Here is a 24,769-nt window from a genome sequence, read left to right on the forward strand (position 1 = left end):
AAAAAAAGTTAAAACATATTTATTCAGGGCTGTGAGTGCAAGTCCTGTGGAACCAAATCCTGAGGCCAAATGCTGAATAGAAAGCAGATCGCAAGAGAAATTCTAGCTACATTTTACCTTCCAACTTCGCCTAAAAACCTACATCACGCAGCGATTAGAATAATTGCAGAAGATTCTGGAACGAGGAAATTTACCAAACGCATTGAAAAACTACATAAAATCCAGTAAGCGTATTTACATTCTGAATTTAAAGTGAAAGTGAACTAGCGTCTCCGAACGGGAGAAAGCGAATCGAATTCAGACACGCTTCATAAAGATCTTTGTTAAAATATGGAGCGAAATGCTAACCGATGGAAGCACGATCTCTATTCAATGGAGTATCAAAATTACAAAAGCACTTCCTTTTGCACCTTTTCCAAGGACCAAAACTAATGATAGGCATGATAAATTATTAAAATAATGTAAAACGCGGAAGGCAGACGCCCATGCATGTGAGCGTGCGTATTTACAATAAGCCACTCCTTTTATTTAACGCGACTCGTATAGGCCGCGCCTGTTATAGCAGACTTTGGCATGGGCTTACAGCGCGTGGGAAGGGTTAGGTTGGTTAAGCTACGAGCTTGGGGGCTCTTTTTTTTTTGGAGGAAGTTTTGCTGTTTTAACGGGCTTCACCTCCGTGCAATTGATACGTTGCAAGTACAATCATCAATGATACTTAGGGATATTTCCAAGAGCACTTTTACTGTCGAATAAAGAATCACGTTGTAAGTCACAAGGTTCATTTTTTCAGTCAGTGTTTCACTTTGGCACCTCCCATTCCCGGAAAAAATATGCGGATCTGAAGTCTTTGCTGCAACTCGGGGAGAAAAATGCACCTTAAAGGAACGATTGAAAAAGAAGGGAAGTGGCGGGTGAGGGTGGAGCTGCTTATTTCCCATCTCTCGCAGGAGGGTGGGAGTCGTGTGAAGGGACGAAGGCTGACCCCATTATAGTAGTTTTTTTTAATTTTATGTTTCATGACTATCATTGGCTGAGGAGTCCTAAGGATTTAGCGCCTGTCTCTGGCCTCGGCGGGATACGGTGAGCACATATCCTGAAGTTCTTCAGAAACCTTTCTAACGATTCGCATATGACCTTCCTGCCCCTTTTTAACCATACTGCACTGTTTTCTCTCCATCCACCCCTTCCCTCACCTATTTATTTTCCTCTTCTTTGCTTTCGTTATTATTTTCTTCTACTTTTTTTAACCTTTTTGTCTGTATTTGTTTTTCTGAAATCTTGCTGGGCCGTTATGAGGATTCAAAAACATTTCTCTCTGGTTTCATTTCCCACTTCTTTTAGATAAGTGGTTTTTAATATCTGTTGTTTTGCAGCAAAATAATTTGACATATGCTAACCAGAAAAATGCCCAGTTGGGAGAACAAGGGAACTTGAGTGAATTTCCTATTTGCTTGGAAGCAACTAATGAGGGGTGGGGTGATGTTTCTTGTGAAGCAAATTCATTAATTTGTACGCTTTTCAGATTGCATAGCGGAATGAGAAGGCAAAGTTAGTTCCAAGATGGCAATCGATCAACTACTGTTTTTAGCAACATTTCTCAGACATGAACAAAAACTCATATTAAAGCATAAGCTTTGCAGCTTATGGACTCTAGAATGCTGTTCATATATAATTCTCACGATTAATTTAGTCTATTGTGCAAAACCTAAACATTGGCTTAATGGAATTTTTTTTAACAGCAGTAACGTAAAAACAGCTTTGGTTCCTTGTTTTTTCCCCCCATTTCATCATTGGTAGGCACAACTCTGTTAGCTAGCTCCCTTTTGCCCTTTCTTCAGCAATTTGATGGGATCAATAGTTGAAGTTTTTCACAGCATTATTGTCTGCTAATATTTTGAAGTTACCATATATGTTAAAGATACAAAACAGTATTGTAGAGTTCTTATTAGATATGCAGTCTGACTTTCTAAAGAATCATGAAAAATGTGAGCTGTTTGCAGTGTATATAATAGCTGATTTATTTTAAATACAAAACTGAATTGTTTCAAGTGTAGATAGTTACAAATGATAAATAGAATCAATTATTTACTGTGCTTTATAAAATATTTATAGAAGACTAATTCAAAGACAAATTAGCTACTTAGCCAAGTTTTTATTAGTGTGGGCTGCTCAGAGTTGTGTTTAAAGTGGACGGCCATTAAAAACTTAAATAAACAAAACCTTGAGCTTATAAATTTATAAACAAATCAAGCTGGGGATTAATTAAAAAATAGATGACAAGTTTCAAATTCATCAATCAATTCTTTGTCAATGGGATAATACAAAAATAATAATGGGATAATGGGATAATACAAAAATAAAAAGTCCAAAAATTAAGTCAAATGTTTGTCATAGAGTAATTAAAAATTAATCTCAAAAAAAGAAATGGTGGACCAAATTCAGTAGATGATGAAAATATTATTTGTCAGTTACAGCTAGTATTCAGGAACAAAATAACTGCTTCCTCTGAGATAATTAAAAGCCATTTAGTTTTCAGTCTATTTTGTGACATGAGTGAAGTCCACAAGCGTCTGACCAGCCAGAAAGTAGAATTAAAAATTACAGTTTTTGTATTAGCAGAAATGGAACATAATTTAGAGTGGTTTGTTATATTACAGACAGTCAACTAAATTCTATCTAGAGTTGTAAGGGAGCAACACTTCAGAAAGAGAGCCCTCTTAAATAGAAGAAAATTATTTTCATTTGAATGTTGGCTTTATTCTATGAATCCTTTTTCCAAAAAGGTTGCCAGGCATAGTACAATGCAATCTATGATTACACCATAATTAAACAGAATGCCTTTTCTGTATATAAATGAACTTTGAAAAAAAAATTAATTGAAAGGGATTATTTTTGCAAAGTGGGATAGATTCAGAAAAGAATCCTCTTGAAATAATTTGTACTTAATTGTGTTATTTATTTATTCAAATTTTTGCCAATACATTTGAGCTAAAAAAAAAATAGTTGGAGCCATGGTTACCTCCAAGTTTTCTTCTGCTATAATAGCAGTTTCCTTTTTTAATGCAGTCAGAAGAGCTAAAATGTTATCCCATTCAGAAGAAATTTTTCTAAAAAATTTGGAGAAAATTTTAAGTATTGTGTGCATTACAATACCCCCTTTCTTTTTCAATTTTCTTATCAACTTTGTTTCTGCAAAGCATTAAGTAACTAATCTTCATAGAGCAAATTTGAGCATCTGACAGTGGCTGGGATCTTTATCCTTAGCAAATGCTACAAATTGTCCTAGCACTCCTGATGCATAGCCCAGCTGGAATGTTTAGGAGTGATCCTGAGATCTGTCTTTCTCTTCTGATAGGTAAATGTCATGCCCACTTAAGTTCTACCCAAGAAAATGTTTTCCAAGAAGCTGGATCTCTGCCTTCTAATTGTTGAAAGAAGTAGAGTCTTAAAAATAATAATATTTAGATCATAGTCTATGCAGTATTTTTTTTCTCCTGATTTCTAGGCTAATGCCTTAATTATAATGCCAAACTGGATCTCTTTTCCCCCATTAATGTATAACAAATCTGTAGCTAATCTTTAAGACTGGAGATGAATACTCACTTTTTTAAAAGGTCAAGATGATTCAAGTGTTTTTTTCATTTCTTTTTAAGTTATTGCAAGTTCTCATTAATACAACCAATGTTCAACCCAGAAAGCCACTGGAACAACTTTGGGTCAGGCACTTTCTTTCAGGGCAACTTACCTGATGTGGGGAAAAATAGGAGGGAACACTATATTTCCTGCCTTGAGCCCCTGTATAAAAGACAAAATATAAATCTATTCAATAAATTATATGAAAAACGATGGTGTACTTAGTAAACAGTTCTCCATTTTTCGAAGTGTTTCTGTTCTTGAAATGATTATTTGTTTGAACTTAAAACACCTGTGTGTCACTCACAGTACTGAATTAAATGGACTAAATTGCATCAATTTTACTATTCCACAAATGGTTAAACTTGGGTAGGATAATGCTTATGTATTAATGAAATTCCACAATTAGCTGAGCTTAAAACCATAAAGCAGCATTATCAGTAATTCAGCCTCACATACCTGGATGCAATGAATTCCTGGAATGTGGGGAAACCTTAAAAATGGACAGGTTTTTCTGTAGAAATCACTGATTTTAAATATGCTTTTTAAGATATGTCTAAGTCCTAAACTCAGGAATTAAGTGCTGTTTTATAGAATCAAAAGTCCTTTTTATGCTCTGATTTGTTAATGCTGCTTGTTTGCACCAGAGAGACAGTGTTTATGTACAATGGATAAAGCCCCCTTGTGGTTCAAGAACATGTTTACCAGAAAGGAGACAGAAGAAAGCAAATCGATTATGCAGAAAAATTCATGTGCTGAGAATAAAACATCCTGTTATGGCAGCATTAATGGAGCAGATGCTTCTGAGGTGTCTTGTGTTCCTTGTGGTAATCACACCAATCGAGGTTTTGTCACTTGTCCTACTTGCCAAGGCACTGGAAGAATCCCCAGAGGTAGGTATATTTTCAAGACTTGTTTTGCAGAGGTGACCTGACCTTGTTGATTGACATTTAGAGTCCAACCAGGCCCCCTCCTGTTTTCTGTATTGTTTAACCAAGAGATGCATTAACTGGACTTAGTAATACTATATAGATCTGCTTTGGCCTGATTAAAATTGCGGCAGACAGACAGGCAATTCTCATGTACCTTTGCAATGAAAATAATCAGACCCATACATTGTGCTTTGCACATGGGGAGGCTTTTGTTAAATTGACAGATCCCAGCAGTTGTGGCAAATTTGAATTTTCCTAAAGATTTGCTTTCCCAGATTATTTCCTCATTTTTCTCTCCTCTATTGTTCTCCTTCTAGAGCAGGAGCAACAGTTAGTGGCCCTCATTCCATATGGAGATCAGCGGCTAAAGCCTAGACGGACGTAAGCACAGTCTTTTTCTGTTGAACAAATTTCCCCTCATTTTCTTCCTCTGTTTCATCATAGTAGAATTATTATCCCCATTTGTTAGACGCTGCTATCAGCGATTGCTATGTATGTTGAGATGGGAAGAAATTCTGCTATCACTAACTGCCTGTGATCTGTTTTGGCAGGAAGCTGTATGTATTTCTCACAGTAGCCATTTGCCTGCTGACAACTTGTCTCATGATGTACTTCCTGTTCCCACGTTCAATTGCGGTGGTCCCCTCGGGTCTCAATGCCTCCACCATCTCTTTTGACAATTCTACTTCCAGCATCATCCTGAATATGACTGTAAGTTTAAGGAAGAGAGTGACAGAAGAGTGAGTTGGGGAGAGACATGGACCAGATTCATTTTACGAATCTTTTTTTAAATTCATCTGAGATTGAATATAATTTGTATGCTGGCTTTAGGAAGCAGGAAGAGAATATTGAAGGACCACAAGCTGAAAAGCATGTCAATTCTGATCTGGAAGCCTCTCTTTTGTCTAGTTTCTATAACATGTAGTTCAGGGGTGTCAGACTTGATTTCATTGAGAGCCACATCAGGGTTGTGCTTGACCTGGGGAGGTTTCATGTTGGGGACACCTGTGGTGGCCTGAGCACTCTTCTCCTGTTCCTGAGTTCCATTTTCGACTGCGACAGCCTTCTGCAACCCTCTGCTAGCTAAAACAGAGCTTGTGAGAGCCACATGTGGCCCTCACAAGGTCCATTTTTGCTGGCAGAGGCACTATGGGTCAGTCCTTTGCTGTTTCCAGGATGGCCCCGCAGGCCAGATCTAAGCACCCCGTGGGCCAAATCTGGCCCATAGGCCTTGAGTTTGACACCCCTGATATAGTTGCTCATTTTTCAAGGAAAGCTTGGTGAATAGGGTTAGGGATAATTTTTGTCAGAAGATCTATTTTAAGACTCAAGACTGGTGGGTAGAATAGTTATTGGGATAAACTTTGCTCCCAAATTAAATCTCAATCTTTTAAAACAAAAGAATAGATGATTAAATGAGATTAAAAGGAATAAAGTTTAGTCAGTCTCTTTCTATTTCTTTTAATCCAGGCCAAGCATTTCATTGGGTTTTGTGTGAGCGTGGTTCAATTTCTTTTAATCAAAACTTGAAACATGCGAATAGATAGTATTCAAAGAGAAGAAATTATATGTAACATAGTAAAAGTTCCAAAAATCTTGTGTCTTTTTTAAGTGGTTATTTTATCATAAGTTTCATCTTCAAAATGTTGTGACTGGTTAACGCATTACCATTTGATCTAATTTGTTTTTTTAAGGAGAAGATTTAAAAACCAGAATGAAATAAATGACCTAGTGCAATATCTGATCCAAGAATTACAGATGATACTCTTAACTCATTTTTTTTTTAAAAAGGGATTTGTGTGGCTCATTCCAGAGGATATTTTGCACAATAAAAGAAATACATAGTTAATAACACATCAAGAATTTATTTCCTACTCAGAACAGCTAGGGCATGAATGAGGATCTCGATATTTGTTGAACTCTTAGGTCATTGCTAACAAACCTTCTGACAAAAGGAAAATCTAAACATTTGCTCATAATTTGTATTGCAATCAAAACATAAAAATAAATTGAATTGAATTACACAAAAACCCTTCAGTGTTATCAAGCAGTAATTCAATTTATTTTTTTCCAGCCTTGAACTGCAATACTCTTCTAAAAAGTAAACATTTTGAGTACTTCATATAATGGAGTCTAAGATAATTTGCCAAAATGCATAGACATGTATTCATCGATAGAAAATGTGTGAGAGTTGACAGCCAGTTTAATTCTTGTGGCAAAGATGATGCTCCTCAGATATTGAGACTATGGCACCTAAACTAGCGTAACCTGTGGATTGGGTATAGAAAATTGTAGCCTAAAACATCTGAAGAGCCTACACCTGATGAAAATAGCAGAATCAGAATTCTTTTAGGAAAGAAAAAAAATCAGCTCATTAAATTCATGTTTGTTTTGAGGAAGAAGAAATTGAACTTAATTATTTTTATATATGGAATAAAATATAGTACATATGTGTTATATTGACAGATCAATCGTAATGGGTATTTTCAATTATCAATGTCATTTTCTTAACCTTCTTTGTTGAATAGGTTAAGTTGTGCAGTAAGTATACAATATATACTCTTCTCTTATTTAGCAACCACAATCCATTTCCTAAGTCAGAAGAAAAGTGGTCACTAAGCGAATATGTAACAGAAAAAGGGAAGGAGGGAAAGGGGTGGGAGGGAGAAGGGGGAACGGGAGAGAGAGAGAGAGAGAGAGAGAGAGAGAGAGAGAGAGATATGCTGTGAAGATGGTTGCTATTCTTTCATGCAGCAACGCCAGCATTACTCTGGCACAGAAATTTGGTCATAATGCACACAATGATTCGGGGTGGGTGGGTGGGATTATAAATCCTATTTACAAACAGTTGCTAAATTCACTAAAACTGCTATATAGTTCTTTTCCTTTGATTTCATGGTGAATGTGTGCTAACGTTGAATCACTAGCTTCTAACAACTTTATCATGAGGTACACTGTTTAGTTATCCAAAGGAATACCAGAGCAAGTGTGTAAAGATGAAATTGCAGTTCCCATAATGCTTTCTTTCTTCCTTCTATCTCTTTGTCATAACCTCTGCACAGACTCGTATCATCAGCACAACAGTAGCTGTACAGTAGCTTAACAGCATACCACACCCAAACATAAAAATGTATGTTGCTGACATTCAAAGCAGCATTATGCTACCAAGAAATAAGCACAATATTATTTCATGTGTGGAAATGCTGCATGCAAATGAATGTGCTGAAGAACACAGAAAGGACCAAGCTGTCTTCTATAAGCCTTCATCTCATGGACACAATGAAATTGATCGAAAGGAAGCTTTTCCTAATTTACTTCGGGTTAATGTTGCTCTGCAGGGAATGCACAAGCTTTATACAATCACCTGCCAAGATCCACGGCTTGCAATAGTGTCACAATAATTCTTAGCATACACAAAATATAAAAAACATGTCAGTTCCATGTTCTGAATAAAGTCTTGTATGTTAGTAGAGTTGTCTCTTGTGGCTTTTAAAAAGATAGAGCTAAATTTAGTGAATAATATACATAGAAAAACCTTCATCCAGGGCCAACTTTCTACTTGTCCAGATCACTACCACAAAACATTGTCTTCTTTCCTTTTGCATTCAGCCACTCATCCCCATAAAAGCAAATGACTATCTACTATAGAGGTGCTGTACTGTTTAAGACAGGAACCACTGGGGCTGTGCTTCAGATATGATTTCAAAAAAAGTGACATGATCTTGGGAAGAGACCTGCAGATGTGGACTGTGTTTAAGCACCTGTGCACTTTTGAATTAAATCTGAAAATATGCACAGACCTGGAAATCATACAATGTTTCATGATGTTTTGATATATCTTAAAAAGTAGCAGCAACAGAGGCAGAGTTTTAAGGGCTAAAGTTGAGGATTCTTTTATGAATGCAGAGTGTGTGCCAATTTATCTCTTTTTCCTTACCACCTATCCTTCTCTTTAGAACATATTAAATGTGACAAACAACAATTTTTATCCTGCGTATGTGGCTCAGCTTGACATTGAAGTCTTTCATAAAACAGTGGTGATTGGGAAAAAAATGGTGATGACTCAGTTGGATATCAGGCCTTTGCAGAGTGCCCAGGTGAGGACTTGAAGGGATTTACTAATTTGTCTGAACACAAACATGAATACACTTTGTGGTAACTTTCTCTTTCTGGTATATTTTTAGATCCTTTACAGTGTTTCTACTACAATCGTGGATACCAACACTTAGTAAGTATATCTCTAAGAAATGATCCTGCATTTAGCTGATTCATTTTAAAATAATGGTGTCAAAACTGAAATTTTACTTGTTTTGACAATTACATATCCATCTTTTAAGTAATTAGTTGATAGATTTGTATGTTGCAGAGCTAATGGAGATGCTTTTAAAATATTTGGAGGAAGAAGTTCTTTTTCTTTCAGATATATTTCAGAGGAGAAAAGACCTAATTCTAGATCATTTTGGCAATACAGAATTGATTATCCCCATTGCAGTAATTTAACATCGTCAAAAGCACTTCAGATGAACTTGAAATCCAACTGTATTTTAGAGTTTAAAAATACTTAGTTTGATTAAACATTGCTTTTATAAAGTTCTGACAATGCCAATTCCATGCTTAGTCAACAAATAATAATCCTTAGTTACAACAAAACCAACTGTTAAGACTTTAGATGGATATACCTGCAGTGCTCCAGAATCTACAGTTGTGTTTGCCCTAACACCTACCATGGCAGCATTAAGCTACTTGACTCCTATGTATAAGTTAGATGGAAATTAGGCCATCATAAAAAAACACTGTTCACATTTTAATCCCTTCCTCCTCTTTGTTCACCTTGATGGATTTGTATTTTCCTACTGAAGTGTTGGTCCCAATTGTGGGTTTACCTCACTTTGTTTCTTGCCCCTGTTGCTGGAAAAACAGGCACATCACTTTTCTTCCCTTTGGTGGGTGTTTAAGGATATGTGGATTTCATTGATACACTGATACATTTCACTTCAATTCTTATACAGTACTTGAACTTCAGTTCTTGTACAGTACTTGATATTTTCCCATCTGATGCCTTCTTGGGTCCAGTAAGGAAACAAACATGGTTTTATCATTATTCTTAATACTTGAACGAAAAAGAAAAGGAAAAACCCTTGTCCATGTCACTTGATTAGAAGATAAGATGTAAGAGAACTCCACCATTTCAGTGCCATCAATGAGCTTGTAAAAACGCAAGCAAGCATCACCCATTCACATTTATTTCTGTCCCTTCGGATGTAAGGGGAAAGTAGCAAACTCTAGTCAAGTTCACTTAGTTAAAAAAAAAAAAAAGGTCCACCTTTAACCATTCCATCTATGAATTATTTAAAAATGCCTAGCTTTTCACATTTCCACTGATGAATTTGTCCGTGAATGTGTTTATGGGTGTCTACACACACACACACATAGACTAAAAAGTCCAGCCTTTCACCATTCCATAGTCCAGCAACCCAGGATGAAATAGTGGCTGAGGCTTTGTTGAGGATGATATGTATTTCTCCTCTTAAGAGATATTAATGGCCTATCCTTGACATAAGGCAACCTGGTTGGCAAATCAATCCTTAAGGATTTTTCTGGTTATTTTCCCCAAGATACTTTATGGATGCCAGGAGTTGAACATACAAATTTCTGGAATATACCAACTTCATTTGTAAAATCTAGAGAAACTAGTCTAATTCAATACATACCATAAAGGAATAGTAAAATACAAAATTAATTAAAGCATGGTTTTTCATGTGCCACGTAATAACAGTGAAATTCCCCTTCATTATTTCAGCAAAATTTGTACATGGATCAAAATAAAAGTTCACAATGTTCTTCTGCATATACAGTAAGTCTGAATCTCTTTTCTGTTTTGTTCTCCCCTTATGATAGCTAACTCCTGGTCTGGTATTTGTATCTTCTAATCTAAAATCCTAATTGTTGGACGGTCGATTTACTCTGTAGGCCAATATTTCATCCTGCTCAAATGAGCATGCTTTTAATCAAGACAATCTTCTCTAACTTAGATAGCTGTTTCACTCCTCGTTTAATCATTTCATCATATCAGTAATCAATGTAATTAATGTAGTTTCTATTGTGTTCCTAACAATTATATCACTTCTTTTTAAAAAAATCATATATTGGTTCTCTCAATGATGACTATTAAGCTTCCAGATCTGTTGTTAATTTTATATTCTGTCTGTCCTTTATCTGTTTCAAAATAAATCATTGAGAATAAAGACTGGGGTATAAATTATTGGTAGAAGTGACAAGGAGGTATCATATTTGTAAACATTCCTATTTTTCTCTCCCACCAGAGGTACCTTGACTTGTTCCTATCTCTCTCATTCGGAGCAACTCTCCTTTGAAAATTACCAGTATGTGGATTGCAGAGACAGTGTCCTACTGTCTTGATTCTAAAGTCTCCCATGGCTACAGTAGTCCTGGAGGAACTTATTTTGGCTGTCTTCAATCCCCTTCAGAGAAATTGCAGTAGCCTGCTTTTAATGCTTCTGGGGACTTGTAGTGTGGGAAGAAACTGAAGTTTTGATTTTATGAACAGGAAGATGGCTATGGTAACACATTCCTTTTAAGATAGCATACAATGATGCTAATGGACCAGCAATATTCTAAAAGAATAGCAGAATGGCACCCGAATGCAGAAAATGGAATGCAAGAACATGCGAACATGAGACAGTTATACTTCATATTGGAATTTCAGTGGATTTATAGGCTGCATGGATCACAAAGTAGCTGCTGAATTTGCCCTGATACGTTTATTTCTTTTGGAAATTACTCCCTAGAACTGGGATTTCTAAACAATGAAACTTACCAATGTAGAGTTTATGGAGGGCTGGGAGCTGATCTGATGCATTTTCATTTTCCAAGAACTATCTTCTCCCATACCAATAAGAGGAGGAAAACCTGAACTTTTTGAAGGAGGCACTACCACTGAATTAAGGTTGTACTTCTTCTCCCACTAGATTTTCCCATGTCCGTTAGTTCAGCTCTTTTACAAGTTGGAGGGTGGGGGGAGGCTCACAAAGTCAAAATTATTGCTCTGTTCAAATCCTACTTTTCTAAATCTATTTCTACTATAGCATTATTTTCTTGGTTTCTTTTTAATTAACTTTTTAAAAGCATAGAATGCAACAACAAAAAACCCAAAGAAAAAATTAAAAGGTTTACTCACTATTGGAGCTGAGAGGCGAATAAAATGCTGAAAATATTTTCTCTTGGACCAGTACCACAGTTCACATACAAAAAATGACCTATAAAAAAATGAGTATGCCTTGATAGAATTTCTGGCCTTTAAAATTAGGTAGCTTTGAAGCAAATATGCAATGCTGCCTGGTGATAATATATAGTAGAAAAGACTGGTGAATAAGAAAAATTGGTCACTGGAAAAGGTAATTATTTACACATCTTTTTAAATAAATACTTGTGCAATACTTCCTAAATTCTTCCAAGTTTGGTTTTATTTGCTATTCAGACTATTTAGTACTGCAGTGTAAATATCAGGTAGGTTGGGATCTAATGAATCTTTCCTGGCTGTACTTCTTATTCTTTTTTTATTACAGCTAATAGATTAGATACCAATAGTGGTTTATTTTCTTGTTCAGGATGATCTTATTTCCTCTTCCTTCTTCTTCTGAATAAAGCTACTTTGCTACAAATAATCACGAGACAAATAAGACAATGTGTGCTTGGACTCCTTCCTTTTAGCTTCTCTGAAACGAATTGACAATGGGCAAATTAAAAACAATTGACCAAGACTGTGAGGTGGGTTTAATATATTTTTTTTAAATATATTAAAAACCAACCCACAGTTTCAGTCAACCAGAAGCAATAAAGTGAGCAAAAGAGTTTGCAAAAAAGAAACTCTTACAAAATTGGTTCAACTGGATTTCTTGGTGAAAGCCTAGAAACAAGGAAGGGTTTTTCTGGGTAACAGCCTGCTTCTGTTTTTAATTTCTGTTCTGAAACTTCTGTTTTAGTTCATGGGCAATTACAGAATAGCAATGTCTCAGCAGTGCTAAAGGGCCCAGCATGACAACTTAAATCTGTCCTACCAGATTCTTTCCCAGTCTTTTTCAAACCTGTTCCCCAAAACGAAAGAGATAACAGGCAAGTTTGGGCTGTGGTTGGAAGTGTCAGGGAGAAAAGTGGGGAGGGGTTATAGCAAAGTTTCACATAAAGGCAGGCACTATGGGTCTGTGACTCCAGAGAACTTTTATTATACTGTCAGAAGAATTCCCGGAAGATTAATCTTGACCGTTATGCTCTGGAAGACTTCAGCTCAGACATGTGGCATTTTGTCCTGCAGCAGTTACAGAACATTTCTCCATGTTGTTTTCAGCCGTATTGTTACCACTGTTGTATGTAGTCTAAAGACTAGAAGAGAAAATATAGCCCATTAATCCCTAATCCAACACCACATCCCATCCTACCCAAAGCCATATGTTATAGTTAGAACATGTTGGAAGAACAAATCTGAAGATGGAAAAGGCATGCCAGTCAAAGGAACAAAAAGGCGATGGGTCATAGAATCACTAAGAATGAAGCCACAGAGAATGCCAGAAGCCTTATAGAGAAAGACACAGGAGATAAAGGAGAACTACTTGCATTAATCACAACTAGTTGCTTTAATATCCTACCTAAAGTTTCAATGCAGAAAAATCCATTGAGCTCTACAACACCACCTATCTGGTGGTACAGTGGTTAAAATGCAGTATTCACCACAGCCTGGAGTTTGATCCTGACAGGGCTCAAACCTTCCATCCTTGCGAGGTTGGTAAAATGAGGATCCAGATTGTTTGGGGCAATATGTTGACATTGTAAACTGTTCAGAGAGTGCTGTAAAGCAGTGGACTACTGGTGGTCCGCAGAAAAGTTATTTGCATTTTTATATTGCACTAAATATGGCCCCTGGGCTGGATACATGCAATGAACATTTGTGTTGTTGCAGAGAGGTTCACCTTTTGGGGTCTTTTTGTGCTGGTCGGAGGGTGGTAGAAATTCCGACTTGGGGTCTGCTTCAACCTCCTGGTGCAGGGTTTGGGGCAAAGGCTGGAGGGAAGCGCCACTGGTGGCGAAGAGCCAGAAGGCCTTGTTCCAGTGGGACTGTATCATGGCCTTGGATGGAACCAGCTGAGCTTCCAGGCGCCAGTACCTGGCCTTGCACTCCCACAAGTCTTTCCTCTGCTTGGAAAGCCTATGCTCTTAGTCCTCAGTGAGTTGCTTCTGCTGAGCCTCTTTCTCAATCAGATCCAATTTGAACAGGCATGATATTCTTCCAATTAAAATCGAATTCCAATTTTTTTGGGAATCGCCCCCTCCTTTCCCCCCACCCCTTCTTTCTCCTTCCCCTCCCCTCGGAGTCCCCGAGTCAGGAGTTGCTGGCGTGGCTCAGCGGCTCAGTCCGCGCCTCAGGAAGGGAAAGGCAAAAGGAAGAGCCGCGGCGGCGCTTTGCAACGGCAGCAGCGGCTCCTGGTTTTGCCTTTCCCTTCCCGAGGCAACGCGGGACTGGAGCCGCGTGAGCTGCGCCGGGCGGTAGCAACTCCTGACAGCCCCAGCCGGATACCTGAGCGGAGCCCGGGCGGTGCGAGCGGAGGCCGCTGAGCGGCAAGAAAAGGGAGCTGGGCCAGCCACAGACCAGCCTCGGTGCAACACGCCGCCCGCCCGGCCCTGGCGAGGGAAGGCAGCGGGCGCTCCCGGGCGCGCGGCGGGGGTCTCTTTGGCCGGCCCCGATTTTTTTCAGAGCGGAATATGATGCCTGTTTGAACTAAGCTAGCTCTTTTGCCAACTCTTGTGGTAGCTGCTTAGCTCCAACTGCATCCTGTTGGGGCCCTAAGGAGCCCGGGTGGGGAAGCGATGAGGGCTGGGAGTGGGAGACAAGTAGAGGCCAGTGAGGCGCCCCTTGATGTGACATTGAGTGGCCACACCCACCCAGTCACACGACCACCTAGCCATGCCCACCTACCCACTCATTAGGCAGATATTAGTGGTCCGCGGGATCTAAAATGAATTTAGTGGTCTCTGAGGCCCAAAAGGTTGGTGACCCCTGCTGCAAAGCACTGTGAAGCCATATATAAATCTAAGTGCTATTGCTGCTGTTATACCTATTGCTATTTAGTCGAATAGACTTTGGCAACAACATGCCTTTTCTTCCTATTACCTTGACTTCTCAAGGCTTCAAGGTGCATTTAAAACTTCAGCCAGGCTTCCGCTATGAAATGGGTCAGGGAGGTTGTGGGCACTATTCTAGAAAAAAATCCCAAAGCAGATATACAACAGGGAAGCAGGCATGTTTCCTTTATATGGGACGTAAAGGGTCATAAAAAAAGTCTGAATATCTAGGTCAGGGGTGCAAACTCGATTGCATTGAGGGCCACATCAGGGTTGTTCGACCTCGGGGTGCCAGAGGGTGGGTGTGGCCAGCATGACATCACTCGTGTCAAGGGGCGCCTGTGGTGGCCAGAGCACTCTGCTAGCGAAAATGGGTTCCCAAGTTCAATTTTTGACTGCAACGGCTTCCTGCTACCCTCTACCAGCTAAAACAGAGTTCGGGAGGGCCATGCACAGCCCTCACAAGCTTCGTTTTTGCTGGCAGAGTGGGCCAGTCCTGTGCTATTTCCAGGGCAGCCCCACGGGCCAGATGTAAACACTCCATGGGCTGAATCCAGCCCCCAAGCCTTGAGTTTGACATCCCAGATCTAGATTGTCCAATAGCACTTTTTTTAAAAAAAAAAATTACAACATTCCTGAACTAGATTGAAATGGGCCCCATTTCAGATCTGGGGATAAATAGGTCTCCAGCAGCAGGGAAGAAAAACCCATCCTTTACTTCTGTCATCTTACCTTATATCTTTTGAGCAGTTTACCACTTTGACTTGGAACATGCTCTGTCTGGCATAGGCAACGTTCCTGCTTGATCTCTGCAAAACGAATGAATTTATTCAGGCGATGCAGACAGTTTCATAGATCATTCTATGACTACTTTCGTATATAGGTGACCACATTGAAAATACAGTAATGATAATCAGAAGTGCAGGTGGAAATGGGGAAAGATTACACAAAGCCCAGAGAATGCAATTCTAGGCTAATTTAATTTGTAGTATCTCTGACGGGGAGTCTAGTCTTTACCTAAGCAGAATTATCTTATGGAACTCTGCCATCCTTTTTTACGATACTGTTGCATGATGATGGTGTTATGATGTTTTCTTGCACATCTTGTAAGATCAGCACAAACTATTAGAACACATCTATCAGAACAAGTTTTGTGTAGTGGTTAAGGTATAGAAACTCAAGAGATGTGACTTCTAGTCTTGCCTTAGGCATGAAGAGCTGGGTAACCTTGGACCAGTCACTTCCTCTCAGACTTAGCAAGGAGACCAACCATTTTCAAAAATGTTGCTAAGAAAACTGCATGGACCAGTCCAGGCAGTTGTCAAGAACGAAGACTGACTTGAAAGCACAAACATCAAATTGCCAAGAATGAAGACTGACTTGAAAGCACAAACATCAAAGTGGACCGGCATCGGTCCACTTAGTGGACCGGCATCGGTCAATATCCAAGTGGACCGTTCAATATGCATAGTGGACCGGCATCGTTCAATATCCAAGAAATAAAGTTCTCTTTTTGAAAAAGATGTGCGGTGTACTTGGTAGAGCTGTTTACACGGCATGCTTATCTACAGTTTATCTAATTAATTAAATTTTCCGGATTTGTACAGCATACTGTACTTCATTACGTGACATAGAAAAGAAAGAGGCAGTTTGAATTGCTTCCATTGCATTTCAAATTCCCAGAGGTTGTGGGAGGAGCTGCTGGCTGCTTGTGAAGGAAGCAGAAGGTGAGTAGAAAGGAGAAAGATAGCGGCCCATATAACTATAAACCAAGAATACCAATAAGACATTTAGGGTAAGTGCGCTTGAGATTGTAATTGTATTTTATTTCAAAATGACCGGCTTAGTTCAGTGTAATACTTGTTTTACCGCTGTCTTTCGCAGTACTCCCAAACTTGGATACTGTCCTCTTTGTAAAAAAAAAAATTACTGTCGAGGCTACATGGACAGATTACCTATCTAGAATCTCTAATCTGTGCTCTCCAAGCAGAATTTAGGTGCCCAATCCAGCCATCTATTGAGCTGCTGTGCTACCAGCCCCAACTACCACAAAGATCCTACAGGAAAAGGGCAGTATGGACAACCGTGATCTGGCAGGGTGAGAGCTGCGGACCATAAACACAAAGCTTTTGCTGTGTCCCAGCATAACAGATACAGTGCCCTTGCTGATCTTAATAAGGACACTAAAGTGACAGGTCAAGGTAGTTGTGATAATGATAACTCAAGTAAGCCGGGGATCATGGTCCTAGGAGAAGAACTTACTTTGGAAAGTGAGAAAGTGTGAATCAGGTATTACGCACCAGTCACACAAGAAGAGCAAGACATCCAAAAAGAGAAGCCACCTTCTGGTTGGGGACTCATTGTAAGGGATGTAAATTTAGGAAAGGATACTGAGGTTTTGAAAGAGGTCAGGTGTTCTACCAGGTGCTACTGCCAGCAGAGACAAAAAGCGATTCTTAAGATAGTCAAGAATGCCAGCAAGGACTGTGATGTTGATGCTATTATACATCTTGGTAGAAAATGATCTGTCCAGAAGGATGTACTTTCTGGTTCAGAAAGACTCCGGAGCTTGGAATATGAACTTAGTAATATGGGCTGTAGGCTTATCTTTCGTAGTTCCTACTCAGTATACAAGGAACAAAAAGGAAAAAAGGCAGCATGTAGCAGAGTTTAATGTGTAGCTGAAGGAGTGGGTAAAAAGGGAAGGCTTTGGTTTTATTAGTCATGATGTCTGTAGCTGGTCCAATGAAAAACTGTACAAAAGAGATGGTTTACATCCATCAAAGAAAGGGACTGAGATACTTGGCATTAAATTCACAGATTTCCTGGATAAACATTTAAACTGAACAGCGGGGACAGAGAATTAATGGATTCAGAACATTTCTGTCCCCAGCAACCTAAAACTAATAAGGATACCAGTGCATGCAAAATAGATGTTTGTGCAGATAAGATTATCAACCTTGATGCCAACCACAACCAAGCATTTAATAGTGAGTGCCATACCATGTGCACTAATCAAACAGGTGGCAAGAAAGTAGGGACAGGCAGGCACAACAGAGGTTATGTAGACAGGAAACACAGTGTCAGACATAAAGATCTCAAGTGCCTATATACAAACGCACAAAGTCTGGGGAACAAACAGGGTGAACTCGAACTACGAATACATGAAGGTAAATATGATATAGTTGGAATAACAGAAACTTGGTGGGATGAAACCCATGACTGGAACATATTGGTAGAAGGATACAAACTATTCAAAAAAAAAAACCAGACCCCATAAAAGAGGGGAGGTGGAGTTGCACTGTATGCAAAGGACCACTATATTGCTACAGAAATGCATGAAACCAAAGATGAAAATCTAGAATGCATAAGGGTCAATATAAAAAAAAAGAATGACATGGCCATAAGTGTATATTATAGGCCACCCAATCAAGCAGAAAATATAGATGTCCTTTTTGCCAGCCAACTAACAAACATATGCAGGAAACATACAACAGTAGTAATGGGAGACTTCAATTATCCTGATATCAATTGGAAAACTAATTCTGCACCAAGTGAGAAATCAAATGAATTCCTAACCAAACTAGCTGACAACTTTGTTGTCCAAAAGGTAGAGGGTGAAACTAGAGGGACAGCCATACAGGACTCAATTCTTACAAACAGAGAAGAAGTGATAGAGGGAGTTGAAACTGCAGGAACTTTGGGTGACAGTGACCAGAACATAATGACACCAGAGTCTTGGATTTTAAAAGAGCTGATTTCAATAAACTCAGAGAGAACTTTGGAAAGATTCCATGGATGAAAATCCTAAAGGGGAAAACAACTCAAGAATCTTGGGAAGCTCTAAAAAGTATGATCATAGAAGCCCAGACCAGCACAATACCACTGAGAAAGAAAAGCAAAAAATCCAAGAAGAAACCAGCATGGCTGCACAAAGACTCTCTCTGGCAAATTGAAAGAAAAAAAAGGACAAGTACAAAAAAATGGAAAGAAGGACATATAACTAAGGCAGAATATCAGCAGATAGCCAGAATCTGCAAAGACGGAAGTCAGGATAGCAAAGGCTCAGAACGAACAAAGACTTGCAACAAAAGTCAAAGATAATTTTAAAAAGTTTCTTCCAACATATAAATAACAAGAAAAAAATCAAGGAAACAGTCAGTCCACTAAAGAGAGAAGATGGCAAGGAAGTAACAGCCAACAGAGAGAAAGCAGAACTGCTTAACTCATTCTTTGTATTGGTCTTCACACAAAAAGAAACTATAGCTCAACCCACCAAAAACATAACTGTAAAAGACAGACCAGAAATAAAAAGTTAAAATAAGCAAAAAAATAGTAAGAGAACACCTGTCTGATCTTGATGAAAACAAATCACTGGGGCCTGATGGATTACATCCCAGAGTTTTAAAGGAGCTGGCAAAGGTCATCTCAGAACCACTGCACCATATCTTTCAAAAATCCTGGAGTACCGGGGAACTACCAGAGGACTGGAAAAGAGCTGATGTGGTTCCCATCTTCAAAAAAAGAAAAAAAAACAGACCCAGGAAACTATAGACCAATCAGCCTAACATCAATACCCAGGAAGATAGTGGAAAAGATAATAAAAAAACAGATCTGCCAACATCTAGAAACAAGTAAAGTAATAACTAGCAGTCAGCACGGGTTTGTTAAAAACAGATCATGCCAAACCAATCTCATTTCATTCTTCAACACAGTGACTAAATTAGTAGATCAGCAAAATATTGTGGACATAATATATTTAGATTTCAGCAAGGCATTCGACAAAGTAGACCACAACTTACTTCTTAGTAAGCTAGAAAAAAGTGGAATAGATAGCACCACCACTAGATGGACTCGCAACTGGCTGGCAAACCGTACTCAATGAGTAGTCCTTAATGGGTTTAAGTCTACATGGAGGGAAGTAAGCAGTGGGGTGCCACAAGGTTCTGTCTCAGGCCCAGTACTCTTCAATATCTTCATTAATGACTTAGATGAGGGAATAGAAGGGGAACTTACCAAATTTGCAGATGATACTAAGCTGGCAGGAATAGCTAACACCCAAGAAGATAGGCTCAAGATCCAGATGGATCTTGACAGACTAGAACACTGGGCCATATCTAACAAAATGAAATTCAGTGTAGAGAAAAGTAAAGTCCTACACTTAGGCAAGAAAAACCAAAAGTACACATGTAGACTGGGTGAAACCAGGCTCAATAGCAGTAACTGTGAGAGGGATCTTGGAGTCTTAGTGGACAACCAACTAAATATGAGCCAACAGTGTGCAGCAGTAGCCAAAAAAGCTAATGCAATCCTAAATTGTATTAACAGAGGGACACAATCAAGATCAAGGGAAGTTCTAATACCACTCTATAAAGCCTTAGTAAGACTACACCTAGAATACTGCATCCAGTTTTGTTCACCACATTATAAAAAAGATGTTGAGACTCTAGAAAAAGTACAGAGAAGAGCAACCAGGATGATTAGGGGATTAGAGGCTAAAACATACAATGAATGGTTGCAGGAACTGGACGTAGCTAGTCTAGTAAAGAGAAGGACCAGGGGAGACATGATAGCAGTCATCCAATATTTGAGGGGCTGCCACAGAGAGGAAGGGGTCAAGCTATTTTCTAAAGCGCCTGTAGGCCAGACAAAGAATAATGGATGGAAACTGAACAAGGAGAGATTTAACCTGGAAATAAGGAGAAACTTTCTGACAGTGAGAACAATCAACCAGTGGGACAGCTTGCCCTCGGAAGTTGTGGGAGCACCATCCCTTGAGACTTTAAAGGAGAGATTGGACTGCCATTTGTCAGAAATGGTGTAGGGTCTCCCGCTTGGGCGGGTGGTTGGACTAGATGACCTACAAGGTCCCTTCCAACTCTGATTATCTGTTATCTGTTACCTCACACTGGATTCACTAAACATAAGTTAATATATGGTTCTCTGATGTATGATTACTGTATTGTGTAAACTCAACCAAATAGCAGGACTATTAGTTATGTTTAACTGTTTGAGCTCTGTGAACCAAGTCTGTCTTTTCACTTCGCTGATGGGAAATAAGTTTATTGTCAATCTTGCTCTCATCATTTTGAATTAAAATACTATTTTTTGTAATCAATATAAAATATATAAGGTAGAACTAAAATGGTAATTCCAATTGTTTTGAAATCATGACTTCTATAATCCCTGTGTATTTGTCTCAGGTTTCTGGGAATGCTAGTCCTGATCATTTGGAGAACAATATTTGAGAGTTTATTTTGCAATGCTTAATTGAAGAAGGGAGGTAAAGCAAGGTACATCATTAGAAGTTTTAAATTATAATTCTACCACCTTTTGCTCTTGGCATTGCTGGTTGTGGCAGAAGGAGCTGGAACCCACAACATCCAGAAGCACTATATTACTTAAACTAGATGCACAGGTATTTTGCTGTTGTATTTGGGTTAATCAAACACTTCCTTTCTTGCAATGTGTCAGTGTTCAGGCTTAGAAGCATCACTACACACCTAATAATTCTTGTTGGTATAAATCTCTCAGAGTGACTGCTTCATAATATAATAAAACTATGTAATATGGCCCTGTTTTGGAAAAGGCTGCTAGCTAACCTGTTCAAAATTTTTATGCAGAAGCCTCCAGTGAAAGTGGTTGATAAGATTTACAAACAATTCCCAGTCTCTATGGAAATTAATGTAGCTTTTATGTAAGGAATTCATTTATCTTAAAGGGCTATCAAAGTAACAATTTTGAATAGCCTTTTATAACTTGGAGAAGTAGCTCTTAGAGGGCAATTCACACATTTCAAATGTAGCTAATTTCTATATTGTGCCATATAAATGAAACAGGTACAAATATTAACCAACTAGCTTTCTGATTTTTAGTTTACCATCAACTTCTTACCATGTTCTAAAAATTATTTTGTTTTTCCACTAATCCTATACTATACTAAAATATATATTTACTGGTGGAACAGATTCTATAGCAATCTGACCTTTAGCATTATCCTAGCCTTTGAATCTACTACTACAATTCAGCTCATTTATTTTATTGAGGTCAATTCCTAAAAAAAATAGGTGCGAAGACTTTCTCTTTTGTGAAAATTTCTTGGGATGTGGATTAAATCAATTCTAGGTAATCTGACTTAAATTGTCAATACTAGCATACTGTGCTGAAAAATATTTTTATAATGCGACTCATTCAGTCTGATCAGGATGATACAATGCATAAGTCAATTTTATTTTGAATGTCACTATCATAAGTTATCAACATTTCAAAACTCTAGCCCAAGAAAATTGCCTACTCTTACTGTATACTGAAAATCTATTTCAGCCTTCCCCATTCTCCAGATGGAGTGGGACAAAACCCATATCATCCCAAAGAAGCATATCAATTATCTTTGCTGGGGATGTTGGGTGTTATTGTCTATCATATCTGCAAGTCCTTGCCAGTTCAAAAATTATTCTTTAAATTCCTTGGGTATTGTTTTCTGAAGAAAAAAATAAGCACTTTCTTTTGTATTTATCTCCAAAACAATATATCTCCTGTTAACATATTTTAAATCCTGTACCTTTTTCTGGCAAATTTTGAGACGACATGTTGGAGTCCAATGGGATGGTGCAATTTTGGGTTTTCTCCTTTGAAACTTGCTGCTCACTTTCTTCTGCGATTCTGCTCTCCTATATCCATCCCCCCAAAAAGCCCACATGCATGAGTATTGAGAAATTGCATTTCTTGGCAAATGTCTGTTCAAATTCAGATAATGAAACCTAATAGCAGCCTTCCTGGTGCATAGGAAGGAATTGCCCACAGGGAGTTGCTAATCAAAAATATTAGAATGGCAATTTTGATTAATTATTTGTAGTTGCTCTCTTAAAAAATTTTTTGGCCCTTTGCCCATGTCTGCCAGGCTCAGTGCCCTATTTCATTCCTTTAAAAATGAAAATCTGGAATGCAATAAATAAAACATCTCACACAAAATGGGACAATGGAGAGAGTGGAGAGGTAGATAAGATGGTGAGCAATCAATCTCATCAATTGGCTTCCTGATTATAATAACAGTTATTAAAATATTTTTAAAGATGGTTCTGAAAGCTATTTATGAAGATACCATCAAGCCTGCAGATTAATAATGCTACTGAAAATATGCTCAAATTCAAATATAGCTAATCATTTTTAAAAAGTTGTTCAGTTTTGATAAGGCTGCTTGATATTGAAATGGTACACCCCATCTATACTGCCTTTTGGCTCCTCCACTCTTTCATGTCTCTTGGAAGCCTCCTGTTCTCAATTCCTCACCTCTGTTGTTCTGTTGCTGGTTAGTTCAATCTATGTATTTCCCCCCTTTATTTGTATAGATTATTTTAGTTTTAGAATAAATGAGCCCCTTTTTGCTACTTTTTCTGAAATTATTCTCAGTCTTCTGCATTCCATGTATTTCATTATTCTTCCTTTCTCTGGTCCTAATTTCTTTACCCTGTGGTTTCTGATTATGTTTTTCTCCCTTTTAGTGCCTGGCATCCAACTTTTCTTTAAGCCCCTCTGCCTTTTGGTTAAACATCTGGTGCTTTCTTAGCCCACATCCAAAAATGCCAGGAAAAAAAATATGCCAGGTCTCCTATGAGCAAATCATATGTACTTTGCTTTGGGGAGAGGCTTGTCACATTCCTAGAATTACAAGATAAGTCACTAAAAATCCTGGCATGTTTGAGCCTTTCTAGACCAACGCAGCCAGGAACAAGTACTAGTGTAAGTCAGAAGACAGATTGACCCATGTCTTTCCCTACTTACACCTAACAAGATGTAAATATATCCCAACAACATTTTCTCTGCCATATTCCCAGGTTTTGTCTTAGTTTCATCCATTGCCTCAGTCATCTGTATAACTACTAAAGTATTTCTTTCATATTCTGACAAGGGTAGTGTTAAGGTATATAAAATTGGTCAGGTTTTCTCACTATCTTAGTAATGACAGTGACAGTAAACAAAGCAATAGAGGTAGAAGGAATCTGCAGGGGGTTACAAATGTCAGGCTGGTTTTGTTTCATGCCACCCAAAGAGAGGTAGAAAACACCAACTCAGCACAGTATCCTGGGATGGGGGGGAAGGTCTAGTGAGCAAGTCTCACCAGTCAAAACAGTTTATGCAGATATTTTGTCTTTTTTTTAATAAGCCTACTTTATGACAGCCTAGCCTAGGTGATAGGAAAAGATAGGGAAGCTGTTCTTTTAGTTTACTTTACTTTATTGTCATTGCACCTTGTACAACGAAATCAAACGCCATCTTCCGTGCACATCATGACCATGAAAATAAATACAAACACACATCCTTCACACTCCATACATTGAACACATTTTATGGATCTTTTGAAGCCAGAGGATTACAAAATGCAGTAAAAGCATGGATCACAAGTACCCATTCTTAACAAAGGGTAATTTCCATGCAAACACTCGGGCTTAGACTTGTTCCGCTTTCAAGATAAAGAAATGTATTGATTCATATCTTAGCGCCTTCCAGAACTTATCCTACAAACTTCGGGAGTTTGAAGATCACGTTTAAAAACAGGCAAGGTCTCCAATGACCAGAAGGTTATTTGGCCCCTCCATTTTGCTCGCATCCACCTAACCCTCCTGGCCGCCCACCCGCCCCCATTATCTGCGCAGGATTTTCCCCAATCCGACCACCTGCATCAGCCGCAGCCGGTGCTCCATTATTATCTGCTTGCGGCGCGCTTCCCAATGGTAGGCAGCCATTCTGCAACGTGCTATTCTGAGGCTTGGCGAGAAGAAACCACAGCCTTGGTTGCACAGTGACCAAGGGCCAGCAAGTGAAGACACAATACTCTGACGCCGGGCAACTCAGGGGATGCCAGCCGCTCCTTCCTGCACGTAGCACAATTGGCCACCAGAGAGCAGCGAAAGCCAAGAGCCCTGGTTTTTCTTGTACTATAAAGCGAGGAGGGAGGTGGAAACAATGGAAATCTTAAAAGTCCCGGTCAAATTCGAGGAGCGAGCTGGCCGTTATCGGTAAAGCAAGCTCCTCTAGCGAAGGTTCCGCTTTGTAAGTCTTTGGAGTTAACA

General features: G+C 38.7%; 1 protein-coding gene and 1 long non-coding RNA gene across 6 annotated transcripts; one reads left to right on the forward strand and one right to left on the reverse strand.

Moving 5' to 3' along the window:
• Positions 1-535: 535 nt before the first annotated feature.
• On the forward strand, positions 536-12,265 carry TMEM106A (transmembrane protein 106A). 4 transcript variants are annotated; one of them, XM_087945555.1, is made up of 9 exons: positions 552-1,080; positions 3,265-3,355; positions 4,281-4,526; positions 4,883-4,946; positions 5,117-5,276; positions 8,522-8,662; positions 8,750-8,793; positions 10,366-10,419; positions 10,889-12,265. In XM_087945555.1, the coding sequence occupies exons 2-9, from the start codon at positions 3,268-3,270 to the stop codon at positions 10,983-10,985; spliced, it is 894 nt and encodes a 297-aa protein (XP_087801681.1). In that variant the 5' UTR covers positions 552-1,080; positions 3,265-3,267; the 3' UTR covers positions 10,986-12,265. The 4 variants fall into 4 exon arrangements, with proteins under 4 accessions (XP_026541892.1, XP_087801682.1, XP_087801681.1 ...); XM_087945557.1 differs by lacking the exon at positions 3,265-3,355 and adding an exon at positions 3,943-4,002 and having other exon boundaries at positions 1,027-1,080; XM_026686107.2 differs by lacking the exon at positions 3,265-3,355 and having other exon boundaries at positions 536-1,080.
• Positions 11,645-24,576, reverse strand: LOC148128959 (uncharacterized). Of its 2 annotated transcripts, none has more exons than XR_015745645.1 (4): positions 24,374-24,573; positions 22,261-22,369; positions 15,432-15,508; positions 11,645-12,965 (listed from the first exon to the last, which is right to left on the reverse strand). It is a non-coding gene; the product is annotated as an uncharacterized LOC148128959 (long non-coding RNA). The 2 variants fall into 2 exon arrangements; XR_015745644.1 differs by having other exon boundaries at positions 12,798-12,965; positions 24,371-24,576.
• Between the last annotated feature and the right edge of the window lie 193 nt (positions 24,577-24,769).

The sequence above is a fragment of the Notechis scutatus genome, chromosome Z (assembly GCF_049901735.1).
Source record: "Notechis scutatus isolate UNSWTSFEM ecotype Mainland chromosome Z, rNotScu1.2, whole genome shotgun sequence".
Classification (NCBI taxonomy): Eukaryota; Metazoa; Chordata; class Lepidosauria; order Squamata; family Elapidae; genus Notechis; species Notechis scutatus.

What these genes read in the sequence shown, in the direction of transcription:
- TMEM106A (XM_087945555.1), top strand. Translation starts at nt 3,268, where the DNA reads ATGCTACAAATTGTCCTAGCACTCCTGATGCATAGCCCAGCTGGAATG. An exon ending in CACTGGAAGAATCCCCAGAG is followed by an intron (nt 4,527 to 4,882) that starts GTAGGTATATTT and finishes TTCTCCTTCTAG; the next exon opens with AGCAGGAGCAACAGTTAGTG. An exon ending in GGCCTTTGCAGAGTGCCCAG is followed by an intron (nt 8,663 to 8,749) that starts GTGAGGACTTGA and finishes GTATATTTTTAG; the next exon opens with ATCCTTTACAGTGTTTCTAC.